The 23620-nt window shown below is 45.0% G+C and overlaps 1 protein-coding gene across 16 annotated transcripts in view; it reads right to left on the reverse strand.

The window, feature by feature from the left end:
- The window catches only part of Ccdc30 (coiled-coil domain containing 30), a 78852-nt gene that overhangs the window by 53480 nt on the left and 1752 nt on the right, over positions 1-23620 (reverse strand). For 8 of the 16 annotated variants that reach the window (XM_075945943.1, XM_075945942.1, XM_075945953.1 and 5 more), the window contains 5 exons: positions 16874-17055; positions 15431-15520; positions 13702-13855; positions 6388-6459; positions 4682-4797 (listed from right to left, as the gene is read on the reverse strand). In XM_075945943.1, the coding sequence (XP_075802058.1) occupies positions 4682-4797; positions 6388-6459; positions 13702-13855; positions 15431-15520; positions 16874-17029 (588 nt within the window). In that variant the 5' untranslated portion in view covers positions 17030-17055. Of the gene's footprint in view, positions 1-4681; positions 4798-6387; positions 6460-13701; positions 13856-15430; positions 15521-16873; positions 17056-17364; positions 17482-21640; positions 22018-23620 lie in introns of those variants that run through there. The other 8 variants (XM_075945947.1, XM_075945946.1, XM_075945937.1 and 5 more) reach the window with 4 other exon arrangements.

Consider the following 23620-nt stretch of genomic DNA (forward strand, 5'->3'; position numbering starts at 1 on the left):
TTTATTTGCCTAAATGTTCACACTTGTTCTAGTGTGACATTAATATTTCATGACTCTACAATGTCCTTCCATTTCTTGTTTCCTTTTAGGATACTTTTTAAGGTTAAGATGAAAAAACATGGCAGAGAAGACAAGAGCACCAGGAGACGACGCCTCCATTGCTTTGAGGATTCAATATTGTTAAAAATGTAAGGCTTCCTCAAAATTATGTGAACAGTGCATGCCATGCATCAAAACCCTCGCGGTGTTTATGTCAAAATGGTGGAGACCTGGATTAACCCACACAACTTAGAAGAAACCCAAAGCCGGAGCTGCAGTGCTTTGTTTATTTATAATAAGTACAGCCACAGCACACAACTGTTTTAAAATAGACACATGGATGAATGTGGCAGAAGGTCCAACAGAAGACTTAAACAACTGATTTTTTGTTTTGTTTTGTTTTTTCAAAACCAGGTTTCTTTCTCTGTGTAGTCCTGGCTGTTCTAGAACTCACTCTGTAGACCAGGCTGGCCTCAAACTTAGAGTTACATCTGCCTCTGCCTCCTAAGTGCTGGGATTAAAGGCATGTGCCATCACTGCCTGGCTTTTTTTTTCTTTTAATTTTATGTGTATGGGTATTTTGCTTACATACACATCTGTGCCCACGTGCATGCAGTGCCTAAAGAAACCAGAAGAGGGCATCAGGATCCCTGGAAATGGAATTACAGCCAGTTGTGAGCCGCCATCTGGATGTTGGGAATTGAGCCTAGGGTCTCTGGTAAAGCAGCCAGCTTTCTTAAGTGCTGAGTCATCTCTCCACCCCATACAATTGATTTTTGAAAAAAGTGACAATATAATTCAAGAAAGAAATAGTTGTTTTCAACAACTGCTCTAGGCAAACTGGGTGCACTTTAGGAAATGAACAATACTCAACCCTTTCATCACTGCATAAACAAAAAATATCTTTAATAAATCATAAACCTAAGTGTTAGGATTCAGTCATTATGCTGGCCCCTGTCGCCTGGCAAGATAAGATGGCCAACCCAGGGTCCTATGGCTGCTACGTCACTATGTGTATACACACAGGTGCAAAAGGTCCCTTTAAGAGACAAGCTCCGCCCTTTCCCGCTCTCTTCCCACTGCTCTTCTGAAGAGGCAGCCCGATCCTTGCCTCTTCTTCCTCTTTCTCTCTGTATTTCTCTTTACCTCTTCCCTCCCCCTCTACCTTTCTCTCAATAAACTCTCACACAAGCTCTGCCTGCATGGCGTATTTGTCTGTCCCTCACCCGCCACGGGCTCTCACTCGCTAAGGGCTCTTACCCGCTAAGGTTTCTCGTGCCGTTTTACAACATAAATGTGTATGCTAGAACTACTAAGACATTTATTAGAAAGGAAAAGAATCACTTTGCACCACCACTAAGTGGTGGTAGCACACACCTTTAATCCCAGCACTCAGGAGGCAGAGGCAGGCAGATCTCTGTAAATTTGGGGCCAGCCTGGTCAATAGCGTGAGTGCCGGAACAGGCTCCAAAGCTATACAGAGAAACCCTGTCTCAAAATAACAAACAAACACAAACAACAACAACAACAACAACAACAACAACAAAATCACTTTGTAACCACAAAGCAAACAAAAATAATGTAGACATGCTGGATCTCATCACAATATTGCAAAGCTCTTATGAGTTGATCTTTATCTAATTGTTTAAACTTCTATTCTTCATAAAACCCTGGTGAGAAAACAAAAGCGAGGCTGGAAAGATGGTTGCACAATCACGAGGCCTGGAGTTTGGATCCTGGCACCTACTTAACAAGCACCACTTCCACACGTGCCTGTAATCCTAGCTCCCAGGGGGACAGAGGCAGAAGCAGCACTGGGGCTTGCTAGCTTTCAATCTAGCAGAGAAAATAGGAGCTCTGAGTTCAGGAAGAGACCCTGCCTCAATGGAATAGGCAGGAGTGATACAGAAGACACCTGCCTGCATGCTTGCAGCGGCATGCACACCTCTGGCAGACAGGTGTGTGCGTACACTAGACACAGACACTAACTAAACAAACAAATAAAAATAAACAAAAACGAGGGCTAGCTTGGTGGTTAAGAGCACTTGTACTGGGCAGTGGTGGTGCACACTTTTAATCCCAGAACCTGGGAGGCAAAGGCAGGCTGATGGCTGAGTTCAAGGCCAGCCTGATCTACAGAGCAAGTCAGAACAGTCAGCAATACACAGAGAGACCTTGTCTTGAAACAAACCAAAGAACAAACAAAAGAGCACTCGTTGGTCTTGCAGAGGTCCTAGTCCAGTTCCTTTTAAGTTCCATTGTGTGTGATAACGTTCCACATCTTGTTTAAACTTGTCAGCTGGCGCAGGTTGTTGCTGCCCTTGGGATGCTGTAAATAACGCTGCTCTGAACATGAAGGTAGAAATACGTATCTGAGGCCTTGCGTTTAACTTACACCTGGAAGCGCCATTAGCAGAGCACGTCAATGCTACGGGCAGTGCTCTGGGGGCTCCCTACTGTCTCAACAGCGGCTGTTGCACCCTGTTGTGGGTTCACCACCACAAGCAGTGGCGTCCTAGGGTTCCTATGGCTACGATAAAACACCATGACCAAAAAGTAACTTAGGGAGGAAAGGGTTTCTTTTGCCGACACTTCCAGATAACACTGAGGGAAGTCACAGTAAGAACACAGGGCAGGAACCTGGAGGCAGGAACTAAAACAGAGGCCATGGAAGAGTGCTGCTTACTGGCTCGCTCTCCATGGCCAGCGTTCATATAGCACCCAGAACCACCAGCCCAGGACTGGCACTGCCCACAGTGAACTGGGCCCTTCCACATCAATCATCAATCAAGGAAATGTACCACAGGCTTGCCCAGAGGTCAGTTTGGTGAGGGCATTTCCTAAATTGAGGTTCCATCTTCCAAAATGACTCAGGTTGACATACAGTCAGCACAAGTAGCAATGCATTATGTTCTAATTTTTCTAGTCCCAACAACATGACATTTCTTTTTTCCTTTCCTTTCCTTTCCTTTCCTTTCCTTTCCTTTCCTTTCCTTTCCTTTCCTTTCCTTTCCTTTCCTTTCCTTTCCCTTTCTTTCTCTCTCTCTCTCTCTCTCTCTCTCTCTCTCTCTCTCTTTCTTTCTTTCTTCCTTTCTTGTTTTTCAAGACAGGGTTTCTCTGTGTAAAAGCCCTGGTTGTCCTGGAACTCGCTCTGTAGACCAGACTGGCCTTGAACTCACAGAGATCCGCTGGTCTCTGTCTCCTTGAGTGTTGGGATTAAAGATGTGCGCTACCACCGCCTGGCAACACGTCATTTCTTATTGTTTTAATAAGGGTTATCCCTGTGGGTATTTGCTGTGGAATATTTGTTTACACCGTGTGAAAATGTGTCAATGTGACTGATTTACTGGAGAGCTGAGTGGCCAGTGGCCACGCAGGAGAGAATAGGTGGGGTTTCCAGTCAGAGAGAGGAACTCGAGAAGAATCTAGGTGTTCAGGAGTGGGAGGAGGACACAGAGGCGCGGTAACTGAATCACGTGGCAGAACACAGATTAATAGAAAAAGGTTAATTTAAGCTATAAGAACTAGGTGGGGGCAGGGCAGTGGTGTGCACACCTTTAATCCCAGCACTCGGGAGGCAGAGGCAGTGAATCCCTGTGAGTTCGAGGCCAGCCTGGTCTACAAGAGCTAGGTCTAGGATAGAAACAACAACAACAACAACAACAAACCCTACTTGGTAAGCTAAATAAGCTTTGTGAGCTTCCCAAAGGAAAGTCCAAATACAGGTATTTAATAATTTTTAAAACTAAGTTTGTTGAGCACTTTGCACTGTATTTAATACTATAAATGTGGTTATGAAACTAAAATAATCTGAAGCTGGAGATACTACATATGAAAGTATGTATTAAAGATAATACACCACCATGAAGAAACGGTTTAGAAATACCACAACTGGGGAAGTAGAAAAAGACAAGATCTCCTGAGTAAATGGGACCTTGGGAGAGGGTTGAAGAAGAGAGGAGAGGCAGGGAGGGGAGCAGAGGAAAATGCAGAGCTCAATAAAAATCAATTAAAAAATACTATAACTGTGAATACAATAGTAATAATCACAAACTTGTACAAAGTAAGAGTAATGTTTTTATCTGATGACTGTTAATTCTATGCTGGTGTAGAAATCCTAATTTAGGGAATGGCTCAGCAGTTTAGAGCACTGGCTACTCTGCCAGAGGACCTGCGTTCAGTTCCCAGCACCTGCACGGCAGCTTACAATGATCTTTATGCAGTGGATCTGAACCTTCCTCTGCCCCCTCAGGCACTACATGCATATGATACACAGACATACCTACAACCAAAACATCCATGCACATAGAACAGCAACAAAAACAAGCGAGCCGGACATTTATAAAACAGCAATACACATAAAACATCCATACACATAAAACAACAACAAAAATAAGCGAGCCGGACATTCATACAACTGCAGTGATGCTGCTGTTCAGCACAAGTACTTAAAATGAGACGTAAGCACTGGCGGATAAAAACACACTAGGTTAGAACACAGCACCTCTGTGCCCTGACCCCCGATATTGTCAGGACCAGTCTCCCGAAGGACCAGCTTAGACCATGGGTAGCCTTGTGGCTCACACCACTGGTTGCTATTGGATACACACTAAACAAACTCCAGGAACTAAAGCACACTGACCATTTCTTCAAGCAACTTTTTCTCGGAGTCAAGCGATCGAACCCGGTTTCTTAAAGCCAGAATTTCCTCGTCCAGCCTCTGGTTGTGTTCTTTCGCTTTCCGTAGGTCCGTCGCATCTAAACAGAGAAGGAGGCAGTTACTACTTGGGTCACAGTTTTCTTTTGGGAGGCTACAACTCTTAAACACTAACGAGTGGGGGTCTGCTGCATTCTGTATATGTGGTTGTCTGCATAGGAGAGCCGCCAAACCAGAATATTCTACCAACCTATTGTAATGAAACAGAAGCTTTGTATTTGTCACACAGGTCTAAGGAACTTTTTGAGTGTAGAGTTTCCAACAATACAGGGGTCTGGGAACATGAAACATTTATTTTTTATATAAAATATTTATTTATTTATTTGTTATGTATACAATAGTCTATCTGTATGTATGCCTGCAGGCCAGAAGAGGGCACCAGACCCCATTACAGATGGTTGTGAGCCACCATGTGGTTGCTGATAATTGAACTCAGGACCTTTGGAAGAGCAGGCAATGCTCTTAACCACTGAGCCATCTCACCAGAAAAAAACATTTCTTATTGTGTGTGTGTGGTGTGGCATGTGCACACATGTCAGAAGACAGATTGCTGGCATCAGGTCTGTCCTTCAACCAGGTGGGTCTGGTTCAGAGCCATTTCAATGTCCCTGGAGCTAAGATTTCAGCAGGGTGGACATTTTTTATTTTAAAGGAAAGGATTTTGGAATTTTGACTGATTTTTGAATTATTTAAAATTGATAAAAATATTCTATAAATCATTTTTGTTGTGACCATTGGAATATCCAAATTTTACAATCACTGGTAGAATTATTAAATAGCAAAGGCAGGGTCAGATTAGCTCATTCAACACCATTCCAGGTCTATTGGCTTTCCAGTGAACAAATGTGAAGGAGCTATTGCTGAACAGACCATAAGGGTCCTTGGCTCCAGGGGTCTCAGTACCACCTGAGTTCTCTGTCCTGGTGATAGATTTTGGAATCAGATACATAAGGATTCACACATCAGATGTGGTATATTTTGTAGTTAATGGATAACCCAGGTAACCTTGCCACAGCTCAGCGTCCTTATCTAGGAGATGGGGATTAAAGAAAATCATGAGGAGCTCCCGGCAGAGCGACTCCTGCTCCGGGGGTAGGAAGTGATGGCAGCCGCAACAGCCAGAGCAGCACTGTCTGTAGGAGTGGTACTTGTGATTGCCATTATTAAAAACATTTTAAAGATTTGTCTTATCATGTCATTTATGTGTGAGTGTCTGTGTGTCTGTGCATGTGGGCAAATGTCTACAGAGGCCCGAAGAGGGCGTCAAATCCCCTGGAGCTGAAGTTACAAGTGGCTGTGACTTGCTCAATGTGGGCCCTACAACCAAACTCGGGTCCTCTGTAAGTGTTTGTTAGCCATGGAGCTCTTACGTGATATATATATTTATTTATTTTATTATGTATTGTGTTCTGCCTGCATCTATGCCTTCATGCCAGAAGAGGGCACAAGATCTCATTATGGATGGTTGTGAGTCACCATATGGTTGATGGGTATTGAACTCAGGTCCTCTGGAAGAGCAGTCAGTGCTCTTAACCTCTGAGCCATCTCTCCAGCCCTCTTAAGTGATATTTTAAACTGCACATACTATGCTATTGTGTGATCTATTATTACTATATATGCTAATTACTCACCACTTTCTTTCAGTTTTATCAGATGGTTTTTCAATTTTTCAATTTCCAGTCGAGCAGTCTCAAGTACCTCGTCTAAAATAAAACAAAAATAAAACATATGTACAAAAAGAAATGAGGGGCTGGAGAGATTGCTCCACAGTTAAGAAGACTGGCTATTCTTCCAAAGGACTCAGGTTCAATTCCCACAACCCACACGGCAACTGTCTCTAAATTCAGTCCAGGGGATCTGTTGCCCTCTTTTGGCTTCCTCAAGCACTGAACATTCGGGGTGCACAGACATATATATCAGACAAGCATTCATACACATAAATATAAATACCCCCATGTGGTGGTTTGAATAGGAATGGCCCCCATGTGTTTGAGTGCTTGACCCATAAGGTGGCACTGTTAGGAGGTGTGGCCTTGTTGGGGTAGGTGTGGCCTTGTGGGAGGCAGCCTTTGAGCTCTCATATGTTCAAGTTATGTCCAGTGTGGCAGTCACCTTTTGCTGCCTGCAGATCAAGATGCAGAACTCTCAGCTCCTTCTCCAGCACCACGTCTGCCTTTGTGCTGTGACGCTTCCCCTCGACAGATAATGGACTAAACCTCTGAAACTGTAAGCCAGGCCTCATTAAATGCTTTCCTTTGTAAGCGCTGTCATGGTCATGGTGTCTCTTCACAGCAACAGAAACCCTAACTAAGGGTTAAGACTCTAAGACATCCCCAAAAGCAAATCAGCTGGGCATTGTGGTACCCAGCTTAATTCCCGCATCAGGTAGATCTCTGTTAATTCAGCCTACATAGAAATACCCTGTCTCAAAACACCAAAACCAAAGACATAAATGACTCATATGACAATCAGATTTCCTACCTTTTCTTCTCTGTGAATACCATCCTTTGAGTCTCTACAGAGATGTGATCTATCTGGAAGCTTTGCTGGGTTCCCGTCTAGTGTTCCTACTAAACCCCTTATTGATTCCATGAACCTCTGACCACACATTCCCTAACCATTCTCTTTCTCTTTATGTATTTTTTATTTTGGTTTTCTGGAGACAGGGTTTTTCTGTGTAATAGCCCTAGCCATCCTGGAACTCACCTTGTAGATCACTAGGCTGGCCTCGAACTCAGAGATCCACCCGCTTCTGCCTCCCAAGTGCTGGGATTAAAGGCATGTGCTATCACACCTGGCCCTAACCAGCCTCTTATAAGATTAAGTTCTGAAGGGCTTGGATCACTGAGGTCACAAGGGCAGCTGAATGTTTAAAGCATGCATAACACAATCCTGCCTCAGGTAAGGATGGTGAAGTCTGTTCTGAGAAACTGCTGGGAGGTAATTTTATTAGAGCATAAACACCATAGGGTATACTTGCATAGTAAGATGGCTACAGTGTTATTAGGTAATATAATTTTATGAAACTTGTACAGAAGATTTCCAGCTGACCAAAATGTCACTATGTGGTAAGTGAACTATATTAAGAAATTTGCCAATATCTGCTAGGAATGAAAATAACAAAATCCCAGGAATAGATTTTGGTATTGTGTCGGTCACTGTCCTCACCACTAAAAAGCACCTTAAGGAGGAAGGATTGATTTGGGCTCAGTTCTAGGGTACAGCCTATGACGGCAGAAGGAGCACAGAGTCACACTGTACCAAAGCCAGGAAGCAGAGAATGTTACGGCTCGGCTCACTTTCTCCCCTTTTTTCTGTCTATGTCCCGGGTGCTGTTCACATTTAGGGTGTCTCTTCCCTCCTCTGTGGACCCAATCTAGAGACTAGATCACAGGGAAGCTCAGAGGGTGGTCTTCTAGGTGATTCTAGCTCCTGCCAGGTTGACACAGTACCACATCTGGGGTACAAAGGAGTACACGGGAACAGCAGCCGGGGCACTGGAGTTGATGGAGGCTTTATCCCTTTGCTTCTTGAGGGCTCCTCACTGTGATTGGTTGGCTGGTTTCCTAAACTATTAGAATGAAGGATCTGCTAACACTAAGAGGCGAACATTGAGCTTTATAAGAATACCCCCAGTCACACCATGGGTGCCACAGACAGTTGTACGCATTTTATTATTATGCCAGCAACACTCAAATCTTCAGAGGAGATCCCACTATAACCCATCAGATGAGAAATTATATTCTAATTATAGCAATACTATTCCTGCTGCTGCCTCCAGGAGCAACTGCTCCCATTGTCAGGCATATAATTATGACAAATACAATGTAGGTGCCCACATCCCAGTGTATGGGTGAGATAAGCAAGTCAGGAACTGGAGCAGCCTGCTCAGAGCCAAGGGGAATAAATAGCATGGTGGGGGATGCAAACCCGGGGCTGTTTTCTCTGTGCTGGAGATGTGAGATGGTCTCTGTGGCACTAAAACAAGTTTTCCAAGGTACTCCTTTATGGAAGAAGGGGAAGCAGAGGAACTTCAGGTGGAAAGAATATTCGAGAAAGAGAGCAACACGAGTAATGGAGAGAAGGCAGGAAGAACAAAGGAGGCAGGAGAGACACTGGGCCTTCTGGGAACGACAGGGGTCCAGAGCTGCTTGGGTCTGCAGAGCAAAGGGTTGGGGCGAGCGTGGGATGTGTGCTGTAGACAGACAGAAAAAATTCCGTTTGCTCCCTTAACTTTAAGAGAACCAGGGCTTCCACAATGTTAAAAAGTTCTGAGGTGCTCCAGATACTTAGAAAACATTTGGTTTTCGTTTTAAAAGCTAGGCTGTGGATGCAGTGTTGAGCCACACCTGAATCCCAGCACCAGGAGGTAGAGGCAGGAGGATTCTGAGTTTGAAGCTAGCCTGGCCTATACAGTGAGTCTGAGGCTAGCTACGGCTATATAGTGATACCCTGTCTCAAAAATAAAATCTACCTTTAGAATGACACAGCCAAATAAATTGTTTGCCCGATTTAAAAATTAATGGAGACAACCAGTGCCTTAAACTTGATTGGTCAGATGGCTGCCATATCAGTGAAGAATTCGACAACTCTGACTTTTCATTAGCCTTAAATGAGCCATAATCCTAGAATTGGCTTCTCTTTTGAGAGAAGGCTTTGTTATATAGCCCAGAATGGAATTCACTCTGTTAACACTGATCTTGAAGTATAACATCCTTCAAATGCTGGTACAAGCATGCACCACCATGCCTGGCAGGCTTTGTTACATTTTTAAGACCTTCTACTGGATTCGCAGATGTATTTTCTAAGTCTGCTTCTTTATTTATTATTCTAGATATAATGGGTTTGTTGTTGTTGTATTTTGTTTTTTGTTTATTTTAACAGGGGCTTCCTATTCTATAGCTCTGGCTGTCCTGGAACTAGCTTTATAGACCAGGCTGGCCTTGAACTCTGCCTCCTGAGTGCTGGGATTAAAGACATGCACCACCATGCCTGGCTAGACCATGGACATATAAGTGTATTCTTTTCTTTTTTTTTTGAGGGGGTGGCAATATTTAATCTTTTACCAAGATTAGTAGCAACAGAAGAACAAAAGAATAAAAAGGTAAGTTGAGCTACATAACATGAAAACCTTTGGTCCAATAAAGGACACTGTCAACAGAGGGAAGATTTGTGAGACGTGCTGGAGAATATTCCTAGTGTCACACAGACAGACAGACATGTGAACAATGCAATGGTAACTCCGCAAGGCAATATCTACTTTTGCAAAAGACTGCACAATGATCCAACGGGGTGAGCCAGCATGATGGGGGTGTTTCACTCTGCAACCTTACTATCTGAATGCTAGGCCCCGTTCATAATAGTGTAGGGTATGACTGACAATCTCAGGAATGCCTGGTATTCAAGGCTTGGGCAAACAGGCAGGGTTACACAAGATGAGGAAGGTTTATGGAATAGTAAGCTTTGGCAGCCCGGCCATGTTTGCTAGAAAAGACTGCTCACAATTCAGAAGAGGAAGTATTTGAAAATCCCCTGTCTCGTAAGAGATTAATATCCAGAACATTTACAATAGAAATCCCACACCTATAATCCTACCACTCTGGAAGGCAGAGGAAGGTAGATTTCTGAGCCAGCCTGAACTACAGAGTGAGTTCCAGGACAGCTAGGGCTACACAGAGAAACCCTGTCTCAACCAACATCCCCCATGCCCTGAAAACAAAACCCCACTGTTAAAAAGCAGCAATGGCTGGCTGAGAGTGGTGGTGGCACATGCCTTTGATCCTAGAACGCAAGCAGGAGAGGCAGGCAGATCCCTAAATTCAAGGATGATTTACACAGCAAATTCCAGGCCAGCCAGAGTTGCATGGTTAGACCTGGTCTCAATAGGGGGCTGGCGAGATATTAATGGTATGGAGAGAGGGCTCATTGGTTAAGAGAACTTCCCAGAGGGCTTGGATTTGATTCTCATCACTCATATGTGTAATGATCTGTCCTGTCCCTTTAAGAGACAAGCCAATAAGAAGTTAGAACTAATGGGCCAAGCAATAATTTAATTAATACAGTTTCTGTGTGATTATGTCAGGTCTAAGCTAGCTGGGTGGCTGAGAACTAACGAGCATTCTCCCTTCCTCCAACATCCTCTCCCCCTCCCCCAGTTTCTCTCTCTCTCTGCTCTTCTCTCTTCTTCCCTTTCCCCTCCATAACCCACTAAATAAATATCTAACCTCACTCTGCATGGTGTGCCTATCTATGTCTCTCACCTGCTGCATGGCTCCCTGCCCGGGACCAGCCACCTTTGGAGACCTGCCATGTGGTCTCCTGGCATGCCCATCCATCTGTCTCTCTTCGTGGGACTGGCTGCCCCGTCGAGGTCTCTCACCTACCATGTGGCTCCCTGCCTGGGACTAGCTGCCCCTCATGGCCCACTGTAGCCACTTGGGGAACTGCACCATTTATGCCTGGGACTGGCTGCTCTCGGGACCCACAGCCCACTGCCTGCTGTCACTTTGGGGACCTGCATAGTGGTCTCTGGACCCACTGCCCACTGCATCCACTCGGGGACCTGCAGCATTTTTACTTAAACCATAACAATATGTGCTATGGAATAATCCTTCTGTATATTGGGAATATGCATTATTCCCACTGGTTAATAAAAAGCTGACAGGCCAGGGCTGGAGAGATGGCTCAGGCCTGCTCTTCCAAAGGTCCTGAGTTCAATTCCCAGCAACCACATGGTGGCTCACACCATCTGTAATGAGATCTGGTGCCCTCTTCTGGCCTGAAGACATACACACAGACAGAATATTGTATACATAATAAATAAATATTTTTTTAAAAAAAGCTGACAGGCCAGTAGCCTGGCAGGAAGTTAGGCAGAAAAACCTAACTGAGAATGATGGGAAGAAGAGCAGAGTCAGGAGAGACGCTAGCCAGCTGCCTAGAAAGCAATATGAGCTGGAGGACAGGTAAAGCTGCCAGCCACATGGCAATATATAGACTAATAGAAATGAGTTATGTAAGAGCTAGTTAGTAATAAGCCCGAGCTATTGGCTAGCATTTATAATTAAGAGAAGCCTCTATGTCAGTTATTTGGGAGCAGGCAGTCAGGACAGGAAAACTCTGCCTACACACATGGTAACTCACAACTGTCTGTTAATACCAGTTCTAGATTTGATGCCCTCTTCTGGCCTCCATGGACACATGATAGACAGAAATACGTGCAGGTAAAACACCCATACACACAAAACAATAAACCTGTTTCATGGTTAAATCTCAAAAGTGTGTTAAGTGAAAGAAAACAAACACACTCATGTATGATGCCATTTATATGAAATGCCCAGAAAAAGCAACTCTAGAGACAGAAAGTAAGTTAGTGCTCCCCTAAACTGCATTTGATAAATAGAGCTCCTATTTGGCAGAACCGAGAGCAGACGTGAATATTTGCGGTCAAAAAAGGCATATGTTCAGAACAGAAACGTGTGAGAGACTTGAGCAGGGACTGCTCCAAACTACACACAATGTGAGCAGCCACCGCAGCAGACACAAGGGCTCTGGGACTCTCACGGTGAATCCGGTTAATGCTACTGTACCCTCACCATGCCAGGCTACAGTACTGACCCACTAGTAAGCATTGCCAGGGAGTGTGCAGAACCAGACCTCTTACACTACTGAGCTCTTAATTGTGATTATGGGCCACAAAATGAACCTGACCCTCCCATACAGAATCAACCTCCCATACAGTGCCTAGCAGTCTCGGTTTCTGTCAGCAGACTCTGAAGTTTGTATAACAAGGAAAATACTTAATGTTCCATTTTCCAGACCGAATCCCTATGGTTAAGTGGCACATGATGGTATTTTGGAAGACCACAGGAGAATGTGCCACAGTCTCTGATCCAGTGCATTCTTATTTGATTAGGCATATGTAAATACCCACAAGATAACGCAAGGATGCTAATAGCATCAGAATTCGTGCTAGCCCCAACTAGAAACATCACAATGCCCATCAACAGTAGAATGGACCAGTGTAGTGTCAGCAGAATATTATAAAGGCAGTAATAGTGAACAGAGACAATGTAAATGAGTCTCACCAACGTTTGTGAGACTAAGCAAGAGAACAAATTAAAAGAATGGATATTGCAGGCAAGATGGCTCAGAGGATAGAGGCACCTGCCACAAAGTCTAACAACTTGCATTCAATGGTGGTGGTAACCCACATGGTAGAGGGAATCGCTTTAAGTTGTTCTTTGACTTTTATATATGTGTCTTAGCATGTTGCCCACATTTGCAAAAATGCACAAAATAAAAATACATAATTCTGGGACTCATTATGTAGACCAGGCTGGCCTCAAATCCACATGCCTCTGCCTCCCAAGTGATGGGATTACACCATAATACCCATTTTAAAGTTTATTAAAAAAAAACAACAATGAGGGTTGGAAAGATGACTCAGTGGTTAAGAGCTCTGGTTGTTCTTCCAGAGGACCTAAGTTCAATTCCTAGCACCCACATGGCAGCTCACTACTGTCTGTGTGTAATTCTGATATTCTCTTCTGGCCTCTGCTGGCATCAGGAGTGCACACAGAACAGAGACAAATCGCCCATACACATAAAATATAAATAAATGAAATAAAATTTTAAATGAATGATATTGCATGTGATCAAAACTCAGAAACAGCATTCAGAGTAGGGAGACGGTGATGTTTGGTGAGGAAGGAGGAACAAATGGGTCTTCTGGGTGCTGGGACTCCTACTGGTGAGTGGCGCACAGTTCTGGGCTGTGCCTTTGGGGCGGGCCTGTCAAGCCTGTGTTTTCTGAAGACTTGGGGACACAGAAGCAGTACGTCTTTTACATGTTCATCTTAGAGTCCCTTTCCCCTTGGTATATATTGCCTCAGGTCATCCCAGGAAATCCACGGCCAGACCGGTCGGCTGAAGCCACGGCTCACCTAACTTTCTCTGCTCTCTCTCCTTCTCTGGTGGCTCCACAGCTCTCCTCTGGATCTCCTCCAGGGACACCCCCAGCCTCTGTGCTATGCATTCCACTTCCCTCAAGAGGTAGTTCTGAGGCTCTGCATCTTTAGCCAGGTCTTCATGCGGGTGCTGAAACGAAGCTGCAGTTAGTAAGAAGCTAACAGCAAATGTACTCTAAAGACACGTGGCTCTGCCGGGCGGTGGTGGTGCACTCCTATAATCCCAGCACTCGGGAGGCAGAGGCAGACTGTGGATCTTTATGCATTCAAGGCGAGCCTGGTCTACAAGAACTAGTTCCAGGACAGCTAATGCTGTTACACAGAGAAATCCTGTCTTGAAAAACAAAAAACTAAGACAAAAGACATGTAGCTGCTGTCTATGCTTCAAGAACTGTGCAGAGAAGCAGCAGACAGCACTCCACCCATGTGCATTCTTTGATTAGGTTGTAATTGTGGGTACTTGAGGGTTTTTTACTTGTTAAAAAAATTCACATGGTTCAAAGCAACACAGTAAGAGACTATGTCTATACTTTCATAAAAAGCAAACATAAACCATGTGGACCAGGTAGTCTGCAGAATGTTTTCACTTGTTTGGTTAATTCCAAAGTGTGTACACTTTTTTAAAAAAGAGTTACTGAAAAAAAAACACAACAACAACAACAACAAAAAGAGTTACTGATGGCAGAGGTTTCTGTTCCACCAGGTCCCACAGCCATTCAGCCCCAAATAAACACACAGAGGTCTACATTAATCATAAACTAGTTGGCCTATTAGCTCAGGCTTCTTATTAACTCTTATAACTTATATTAGCCCATAATTCTTGTCTGTGTTAGCCACGTGGCTTGGTACCTTTTTCAGTGAGGCAGTCTCATCTTGCTTTCTCTATGTCTGGGTGACGACTGTAGACTGAGCTTTCCTCTTCCCAGAATTCTCCTGTTCTTGTTGCCCCACCGCTACTTCCTGCCTGATCACCCTGCCTATACTTCCTGCTTGGCTACAGGGTACAGACCATTATCCCACAGCAAGTTACTTTTAAAATTGTAATCATGTATGTGTGTGTGTGTGAACATGCAAGTGCTTGGAAGAGGCCAGAGCATTCTATGGGAGTTGGAGTTACAGGGGGTTGTGAGTCACCCAATGTGGGTGCTAGGAATTGAACCCCAGTCCTCTGCAAGGGTAGTACATGTTCTTAATCACAGAGCTATTTCTCTGCGTGCCTCTCTTCCCTGACCCCTATTCCCACACAAACATATATATTCTTTGTTTGTTTGCTTTGCTTTAAGATCTTACTATGTAGCTCAGGCTGGTCTGGAATTTACAGAGATCGCAGACCTCTTTCTCCAGAGTGTTTGGGATTAAAGGCCACAATGCCTGGTCCAAAAGGATTTTTTCAATATGCGGGATTAAACCCAGGACTTTTTTTTTTTGCATATTCTAGGAAAGTGCTTATCCTCTGAGCTACAACCCCAGTCCTCAGTGGTCTAGAGAATGTAGCACAATGTTGAAAATTTGATCCAGTTGATGAAGACAACCAAGTGTGTGACTTTTTCCTCTTTCTTTATTATGATATGTTCATAATATTTTAATATACATTTGATCAACCTTACAGTATGAATCTACACATCTTAATATATTCAGACAAGAATTAAGCAAGAGCTGACACAGAGTTAGCTAATATCATTAGGTAAAGGGATCTGAATTTTACCTGGGTAAGGTATTTTTTAGGCTGCTGCCCAGGCTCCTGGAGATTCTGATGTTCTCTTTGCAAAGGCTGACAGATTTTCTCAGATTTCACCTTTAACAAAATCAAGAAACAGAAGTTGGTTTCTGTCTGCTGTGCTAGCATGAGAACCTCAGTAACACCCCCAACACCAGGCCTGGCCACGGGGGAGTGGACATGGGCAAATCACCAGCACCCACATTAAAGCCAGGCCTGGCAGTGGGGGAGCAGAAATGGGCAGATCGGTGCAGCACACTGACTAGTCAGTGATCTCCACCAGAGCTGGAGTGGGACAGAACCAGCTACCTAGGACAGAGAGTGGATCGCTCCACTGGGAGCAGAAGCCAAGAGCAAATCCAGTCCCAACACTGGTGGATCAGGACTGAGCCAGCGACCAGATCCAGTCAGTCTAACCAGATCCAGTAAGCTCTAGACTCAGTGAGAGACCCTGCCTCAAAAGGTGAAGAGTGAGGAAGACCTCCACATGCACATAAATATATCCACATGCATACAATACACACACAGGCATGCACACACACCATACCACACACACACACACGCACACTGCCTATGTTTAAAAAGTTGTATTGAGTTTTAGTTCTATTAGTGGGGTACAAGAGTTTCAGCTTATTCTGCTTTGGATCAACACAGACTTGCTTACTATTATGATTTAAACATGAAATGAAATGTCCCGTTTCCCCCACCCCTACTCCACAGCTCGTGGTGCTGTGGCGGGAGGCTGTCCAGCCTTTGGGGCATGGCCAATAGTAGACAGACACAGCCATTCAGGTCTATTTCTTGGTTTCCTGATCCACCAAGACTTGGACACTGCGGCCTCCCAGTCTGCTGCAGATGGCACCGCCCAGTGAGCCTTCCTGTCATGATGGACGGTACTCACTGAAGCCAGGAGCCAGAGTAAACCTCTCCTTCTTCAAGTTGCTCCTGTCAGGTACGTGACACAGCAATGAAAGAAGTAGCAACGTGCATTAAGTAACTTTTCCTCACGGCCACTCTGCCGTAACTTTTCCTCACGACCACTCTGCCGTAACTTTTCCTCACGACCACTCTGCCGTAACTTTTCCTCACGACCACTCTGCCGTAACTTATCCTCATGACCACTCTGCCGTAACTTTTCCTCACGACCACTCTGCCGTAACTTATCCTCACGACCACTCTGCCGTAACTTATCCTCATGACTACTCTGCCGTAACTGAGTTCACGTCAGCTTCATAGGTAGGGCAAGGAGGCTCGTGAGGTCAGCTTGTTCAAAGGCCAGCAGCTGACAGAGGAAGGCCACCCCAACACAAAGCCTCATTCTGAAGCGTGTAAACTGACTTCCTGGTATTTTAGCGAATGGCGGATTAGATGAAGGCATGCTGTCTCGGTGGGCCTGCTTCTTTCTCTGTTACCTAGTTAATTCTAGAGTACCTGGGGAAAGTCCTTCTGGAGGCTGCTGCTTGGGTGTCTTCGAGACTCCAGTATGGAGTCCATAAGCTCTGGGGCTGTTGCTAGTGTCTTCCTCTCTCCCTCGGTCTGTTTACTGCGGCTGCTCAGAGCAAGTCTAGACAACCATTCTTGACACATTTCTTTGGGTGTCCTTATTTGGGCTTCTGTTGGGAAGAAATAACAGAAAACTATAGTTAAAAGAACTATAGAAAAATAATTATTGTTTTATAAAACATGAAGAAAATAGCCAGGCAGTGGTGGCGCATGACTTTAATCCCAGCACTTGTGAGGCAGAGACAAGTGGATCTCTGTGAGTTTGAGACCAGCCTGGTCTACAAGAGCTAGTTCCAGAACAGGCTCCAAAGCTACAGGAAGCCCTGTCTCAAAAACAAAAAAACAACAACAATAACAACAACAAACCCACCAAGAAAGTTCTTAATTAGAGTTTAATAATTAACAAAAACAACACTGACCCAGCTCTCTTCTCCCTGTCTTCCCAGGGTATTTGAAAACTTTCAGTAACAATAACATAACATGGTAGCACACACTCAATTCCAGCACTTGAGAGGTAGAGGCAGGAGAATCATCAATTTGAGGTCAGGCTTGCCACTTAGTGAGACCTTGTTTAAAACAGAAAGAAAAAGGGCTGAGAGATAGCTCAATGGCTGAGAGTACACACTTCTCCTCCGAGGACCCACACAGGGCTGCTCACAACCACTCCTAACTCCTTCAGGAGATCTGATGACCTATTCTGGCCTCTACTGGGATTCACAGACATGTGCAGGCACACACACCCGCACAAAAGTAAAAACAAAACCTTTGAATAGAGAGAAAGGAAAGAAGGGATAGAAAGGAAAGGAGAGATGAAAAGGATGAAGGGAAAGTGATAAAAGTAAGAAACAGAGAGAGGGAGGGAGGGAGGAGGACGGAGGGGTGGGTCTACAGTCTTCCCTGTTCAGTGTCCCACAGAAACAGCAGTAACAGTGGGAAGCGGCTCCCTGTGCATAGATAAACTCGTTGCCACCAGCTTTTAATGTTTTGCTGACTAAAGAGTAAGAGCGCCTTTTAAGGTCTACTAGGGACTCAGGTGGGAGTTATGCCCCAGCTGTGCTGCTTCCTGAGCACAGGTGTGCTCCAGATGTGGCGCTCTCCATCGCACTGATTCAAGAGAAGCAGAAATAGTAACATCCTCCTGAAGACACCTAAGACTGTTTGGCCTAATCCTTCTATTACTATTAATTTTTCTTACTTTGAAAGTAATAATCCCCAAAGAAAATTTTTAAAAAGAAATTATGCTATATATCATCTTTCACCATGATAGTGGGTCAAATAACAGCTGCTTTGGGAGCTGGAGAGTTCAGACGCTACAAACACAGGTGGCTCTTGCAGAGGATGTGGGCTCGGTTCCCAGCACCCACATGGCAGCACACAGTGCAGTGGTTTGAATAGACTGCCCCCCATAGGCTCGTAGATTTGAATGCTTAGTCATCAGGAAGTGGCTGGCACACTACTTGAAAAGGATTAGGAGGTGTGGTCTTGTTGGAGTAGGTGTGGCTTTGTTGGAAGAAGTGTGTCATTGAAGGTGGACTTTGAGGTTTTAAAAGCCCAAGCCAGGCCCAGTGACTTCTCTCTTCCTGCCACCTTTGGATCTGGACTAGAAGTGCCCACTGTAAGAGGAACCGTAGGCAACTTTCCCTTGTATTTCCCCATTTTACTCAGCATCTTATCCCCGCCACTCCTCTAACAGGCCGGATGATGTCCCGCTGTCCTGTACATAGTCCGTCTGTCCACTCATCTGCTGACAGACACTGGGCTGCATCTACCTTTGCAATATTGTACATGATGCTGTTATGAATATTGGTGTGCAAGTACCACCTTGAGTTCCTGCTTTCTGATCTTTGGGATTTATCACCTAGGGATAGAATGGCTAGATACATAATTCTGTATCAATAACCTACTATAATAATGTTATCATTTATTTTCTCATCAGCAATGCAGAAAGGCCCGATTTCTCCATGCTTTGTGAGCATTTATTTTCTGCTACTTTAGCCCAGGTTTATTAAACCTCACCAATATTCTCAACCATCTTGTTCCTTGTCCCACCTTCCTAAAAATGCCAGTCTGGAAAAGTTCTGTTATTCTTTATTACTGTAGGTTGCTGAGTGCTGGGAGAGGAAAATCTACGCACACAGAGTGAAACGGCTACAAACTCATGGTCTCCAGCTTCTAGGTCATCCTCTGTGTTGCCAGTTCTACTGGAAATCCTGTCTCTTACTCCTGACAGATGACATTGTTCTTCATCCTAGCAACACTAAGCCCATCAGAACCTGCCATTTTTTGTTTTCACCCCAACATACAAACCTTCATCTTTAGACATCCCTATCTCTCCTTTCTCAGTGGAAAAGGTGTCCAGTCCATTTGCTGGTTCCCTTTCTGTTGTGGTAAAACACTCTGACCAAAAGCAACTCAGGGAGGGGAGAATTTACCTGGTTATACTTCCAGGTCACAGATCATCACTGAGGGACATCAGGACAAGAATTTATGCAGGTTAGAGGAACACTGCTTGCTGGCTTCTTTTCTAGGTTCCTGCTTAGCCCCCTTCCTTATACAGCTCAAGATCACCTGCCTAGGGATGGTGATGCCTGAAGTGGGCTGAGCAGGCCTGAGCCAAGTAATAATCCAAACAATCACTCAGACACACACACAGACCAACCTGACCTAGGCAATTCCTCAGCTGAAGCTTTCCTCTCCAAGGACTCTAGGCTGTGTCAAGTCAACAGTTAAGGGTAACGAGGACATTCATCCTCTTGACAAAGGCCAGCCCTTTTGCCTGTAATCTCGGCCCTATTCTCTATTTGTGCAAAGACTAGCCCCTTTGCCTGTAATCTTGGCCCTATTTTCTATTTGTTTATTTTCTTTTCCATATGCACATAATCTCCCTCTCTACTGATACTTGGCCAAGCTCAAGACACCTTTGATAGCAAAAATGAAGATATAGAACTGGCAGTAGAGTTCAGTGATAAAACTCAGAGCTCAGAGAGCCCCACCAGAGTCCCCTCTAGCTGTCGTCCTCTGGGACAGCATGTCTCTCACCAAACACACATATTTTTGTTTTGTTTTGTTTGAGACAGGGTTTCTCTGTAGCTTTGGAGCCTGTCCTGGAACTCACTCTGAAGACCAGGCTGGTCTCGTACTCACAGAGACCCACCTGCCTCTGCCTCCTGAGTGCTGGGATTAAAGGTGTGTGCCACCAACACCAGGCTGGTTTCCTGTCCTTAGAGATGACTTCTATTTTTATTTGTTATCGTAGGAATTTGGCAGAACACCATATCTGGATGGACATTAGAACGAACAGCTGTTCTTCAGAAGTGCTCTGACCTTGAAGAATCTCTGTGGAAACAGTGATGGTTTTGCTGAAGGGGCATTGCAGTCATCCCATGACTCTGGTCACATGACACCTCAGGCACCCCTGAGACTCGTGTATTATTGCATATTGCAAATGATACATGATTAAGAACGAGAGTCATGGGGCGTGTGATGTTCTCCTTCAGCGAGACGTGGAAATTAGATCGGGGACCTTGGTATGAGGAAATACTTTGTGAAACTTTCAATAAATACCCTTTGTATGGCTATTCAGGGTTCAGTTCATCAGAAGAGGCTGGACCTTCCTGTGGCCACGTAGACCTTAGAATTTCATCTTGGAGTGCCTTCTTTCTTCAACTGACTCATGCTACACGGTGCACCCCAACAATTTGGTCACTCTTCCGGGAAAGCTTTCTTCATTCTGCATTGTGATATCACGCTGTCCGATCGGCACTCCTGTCTAGCCTGTTCTACCCTGTGTTCTTTCCAGGCTTCCCCGGTTTTATGGGTATTTTAATGCTGTCATTCCCAGGAACCCACTCTGGCTCTCGGCCCTCCTCTACAGTGTTAGCAGCTTGGCACACCTTGGTTCCACAGATGGTTGCCTCACTGTGTAGGTGTTAGACAAGTTAGTCACTCACGTCTTTAAATTCTTATTTCCTCATCTGCAAGACGGTGGTGTCTAGCTCATTGAGTAACTGAATTAAATAATTAGAAAAAGTCTCAAGAGTCAGGCATGGCAGGATACATCTGGGATCCCAGTGCCCAGCAGGTGGAGGCAGGAGGATGGCAGGTACAAAGTCAACCTGGACTACCTAGCAAGACCCTGACTTAAAAAAAAAAAGCAGCAAGAAAGAGCAACGTTCAAGTTGGAGCAAACACAGGTGTATGGATGTGACTCCAGATGCCCTTTAATTTTAATTTGTACTTTTCTTTCTTCCTCAGACATAAGAGGAATCAACCAAAGAACCGCCTTTAACAATCAAAAAGCTGCCTTTCTCATTGCTAGGCATACTCATGTGACCAAATTCTGACCAATAGAAGGGTAGTGGTTTGAATGAAATTGGCCCCTATAGACTCTTACTGAATGCCATTATTGAACTTCTACCCTTGTTGGAGTAGGTGTGGCCTTGTTGGAAGAAATGTGTTACCAGGTGGGCTTTGAGGTCCCAGATGCTCAAGCCAAGCCCAGTGTCATTCTCTCTTCTTGCTGCCTGCTGATCTAGATGTAGAACTCTCAGCTACCTCTCCAGCACCATGTCTGCCTGCATGTTGCCATGCTTCCCACCATGAGGAAAATGAACTGAACCTCTAAATTGTAAGTCAGTCCCAGATAAATGTTTTCCTTTATAAGAGCTGCTGTTGCCGGGCGGTGGTGGCGCACACCTTTAATCCCAGCACTTGGGAGGCGGAGGCAGGTGTATCTTCGTGAGTTTGAGGCCTGGCTTCCTGAAGCACACTTGTCAGGGTTTCTCTGTGAGTCCTCCTCTTCTCAGCAGGACATTCTCTGCTGCTGCGCCTCAGCAAGGCTGGGAGCTCTTCAAGCCCTAGGCCTACTACATATCATTTCAGAATCGGCTAAGGCTTCGTTTCTCTCGGCTCACATTTGGAGACCCTTGGTTGGTTACTCAGTGAACTGGGTCCTCCTCCGCGTGTGTAGCTCTCACTCAGTGAGTTGTAGGTGGAAATGGGCTGGAAGCCAGAGAACACATACGGTCCCTCAGGACTGACCTTCAAGAGAGGGCGGGTGGAGGAGGCAAGCTCTGGAAAACAGGACACAGGGTGGGAGGGCAATATAAATGCGGGGACTCAGAACAGCGTGTGTCCAACTGTCAATTGAGCAGCTCAGCTTGAATAATCCATTTCCCTCCTCTACCTCCGGTATTCCATAGTTATAATTACCAATGGTTTAGTGACGCAGCCCGGGTGGCATCCTCAGGTCCTCCCCGTTCATCACCCAATCTGTAGCTGCTAGGCCTTTTCTCACCTCCTGATTCAGCTTCCCCATGCTTGCGGTTTGGTGCAGGCACTCAGGACATGCGCAGAAGAGCACAGCAACATTAGCAACTCGAGTTGCCGCCGCGATGCTGGCTCCCGTCCGATGTGTGCTTGGTAAAGCCCCCAGAAGGCTCATTCCGAATACAGGTCACTCACTGCTTAATGTCTGCATGGCTTCCAGAAGAGTTCAGACCCTTCGCTTGGCACCGGAAATTCTCTACAGCCCGGTTCCTGCCTTCTCATTCACTTCACCTCCTGACCCTCTTCTGCATTAGGCTTTCCCGCCACCTGACCACTGTTCCTACCACGCTGCTTACAGTGAGCTCCTTGACTCTGCACATCCAGGCTCCGCTGCCTGGGATGGTGTTAGGACATCCCAGAACAAAATTTCCCCCCAAGTGAACTCCGATTTGGTGGTTGAGAAATCTTAAAATTCTAATATAGCAGATTTTGAGGTAATAAAAACATGTCCTTTGTATTATAAATTCTCTGATATCTAAACTATCAAAAACTGCCCCATTTAACAAAGGATATGAGTACAGTCTTCTCTTCAAACTAGATACTGAAGACATGGTGATTAAGCATCATAGGCGAGTGTACCCTGAGATGTTTTGAGTCCTCTGACTCCTCCCACATATGAAGGATGAGGTGCTAAGCTGAAGGAAGTGTCAGGAAACAGACAGTAACAACCAGTCTTAAACGGAAAGCAGGCAGACGGGGTAGGTGCAGGCATTTCTGCCTGTTCCTTTATTCTCCCCTAGCAGGTGCCCTAACTACAACAGAGGGACCAGAACCTCATTTCCTGCCTCTGAGTAAGCGACTGGTTTTGGATCATGTGGTCTTTATGTGACGGCTAAGAAACAAATAACTCGGTCACCAAACTAGAACAGCCAATCACGTGACTTTTCACCCTAATTGTCCTTCCTTCCATAGAAATATAATAGAAGATACATAATCTTAAAGCCAAGAATATGATTCACAAGTTGTTTCAATTCCTAACCAAAATACACTTTTTTTTTAAAAAAAAGTTGAAAACAAGGTAGCAATTTGAATGCTTAACACATAAATCAAGAGAAAGATGAAGAAAAATGTATGTCATCAATATGTAAAATGTGCATGTGAACTAGGACTGGGAACAGAAGACAAATAGTCACTGCTGGTTACGTTAGGACGGGTTCTTGGTCCTGGCACCATTCACAAAGGATCAACCTTTGTTATGGGAGATGCCGAGCAGTAGGATGGACCCCGGCAGCCCTGGCCACCACTGACTAGGGGCCAGGAGCACACACCCAGCTGTGACTCCATGCCTAGTGATGCCTCTTAAAATCGCCACACCCCACCCCCTGGTTTAGAACCATTCGAGGGGAA

Source organism: Microtus pennsylvanicus, chromosome 13 (genome assembly GCF_037038515.1).
Source record: "Microtus pennsylvanicus isolate mMicPen1 chromosome 13, mMicPen1.hap1, whole genome shotgun sequence".
Lineage (NCBI taxonomy): Eukaryota > Metazoa > Chordata > Mammalia > Rodentia > Cricetidae > Microtus > Microtus pennsylvanicus.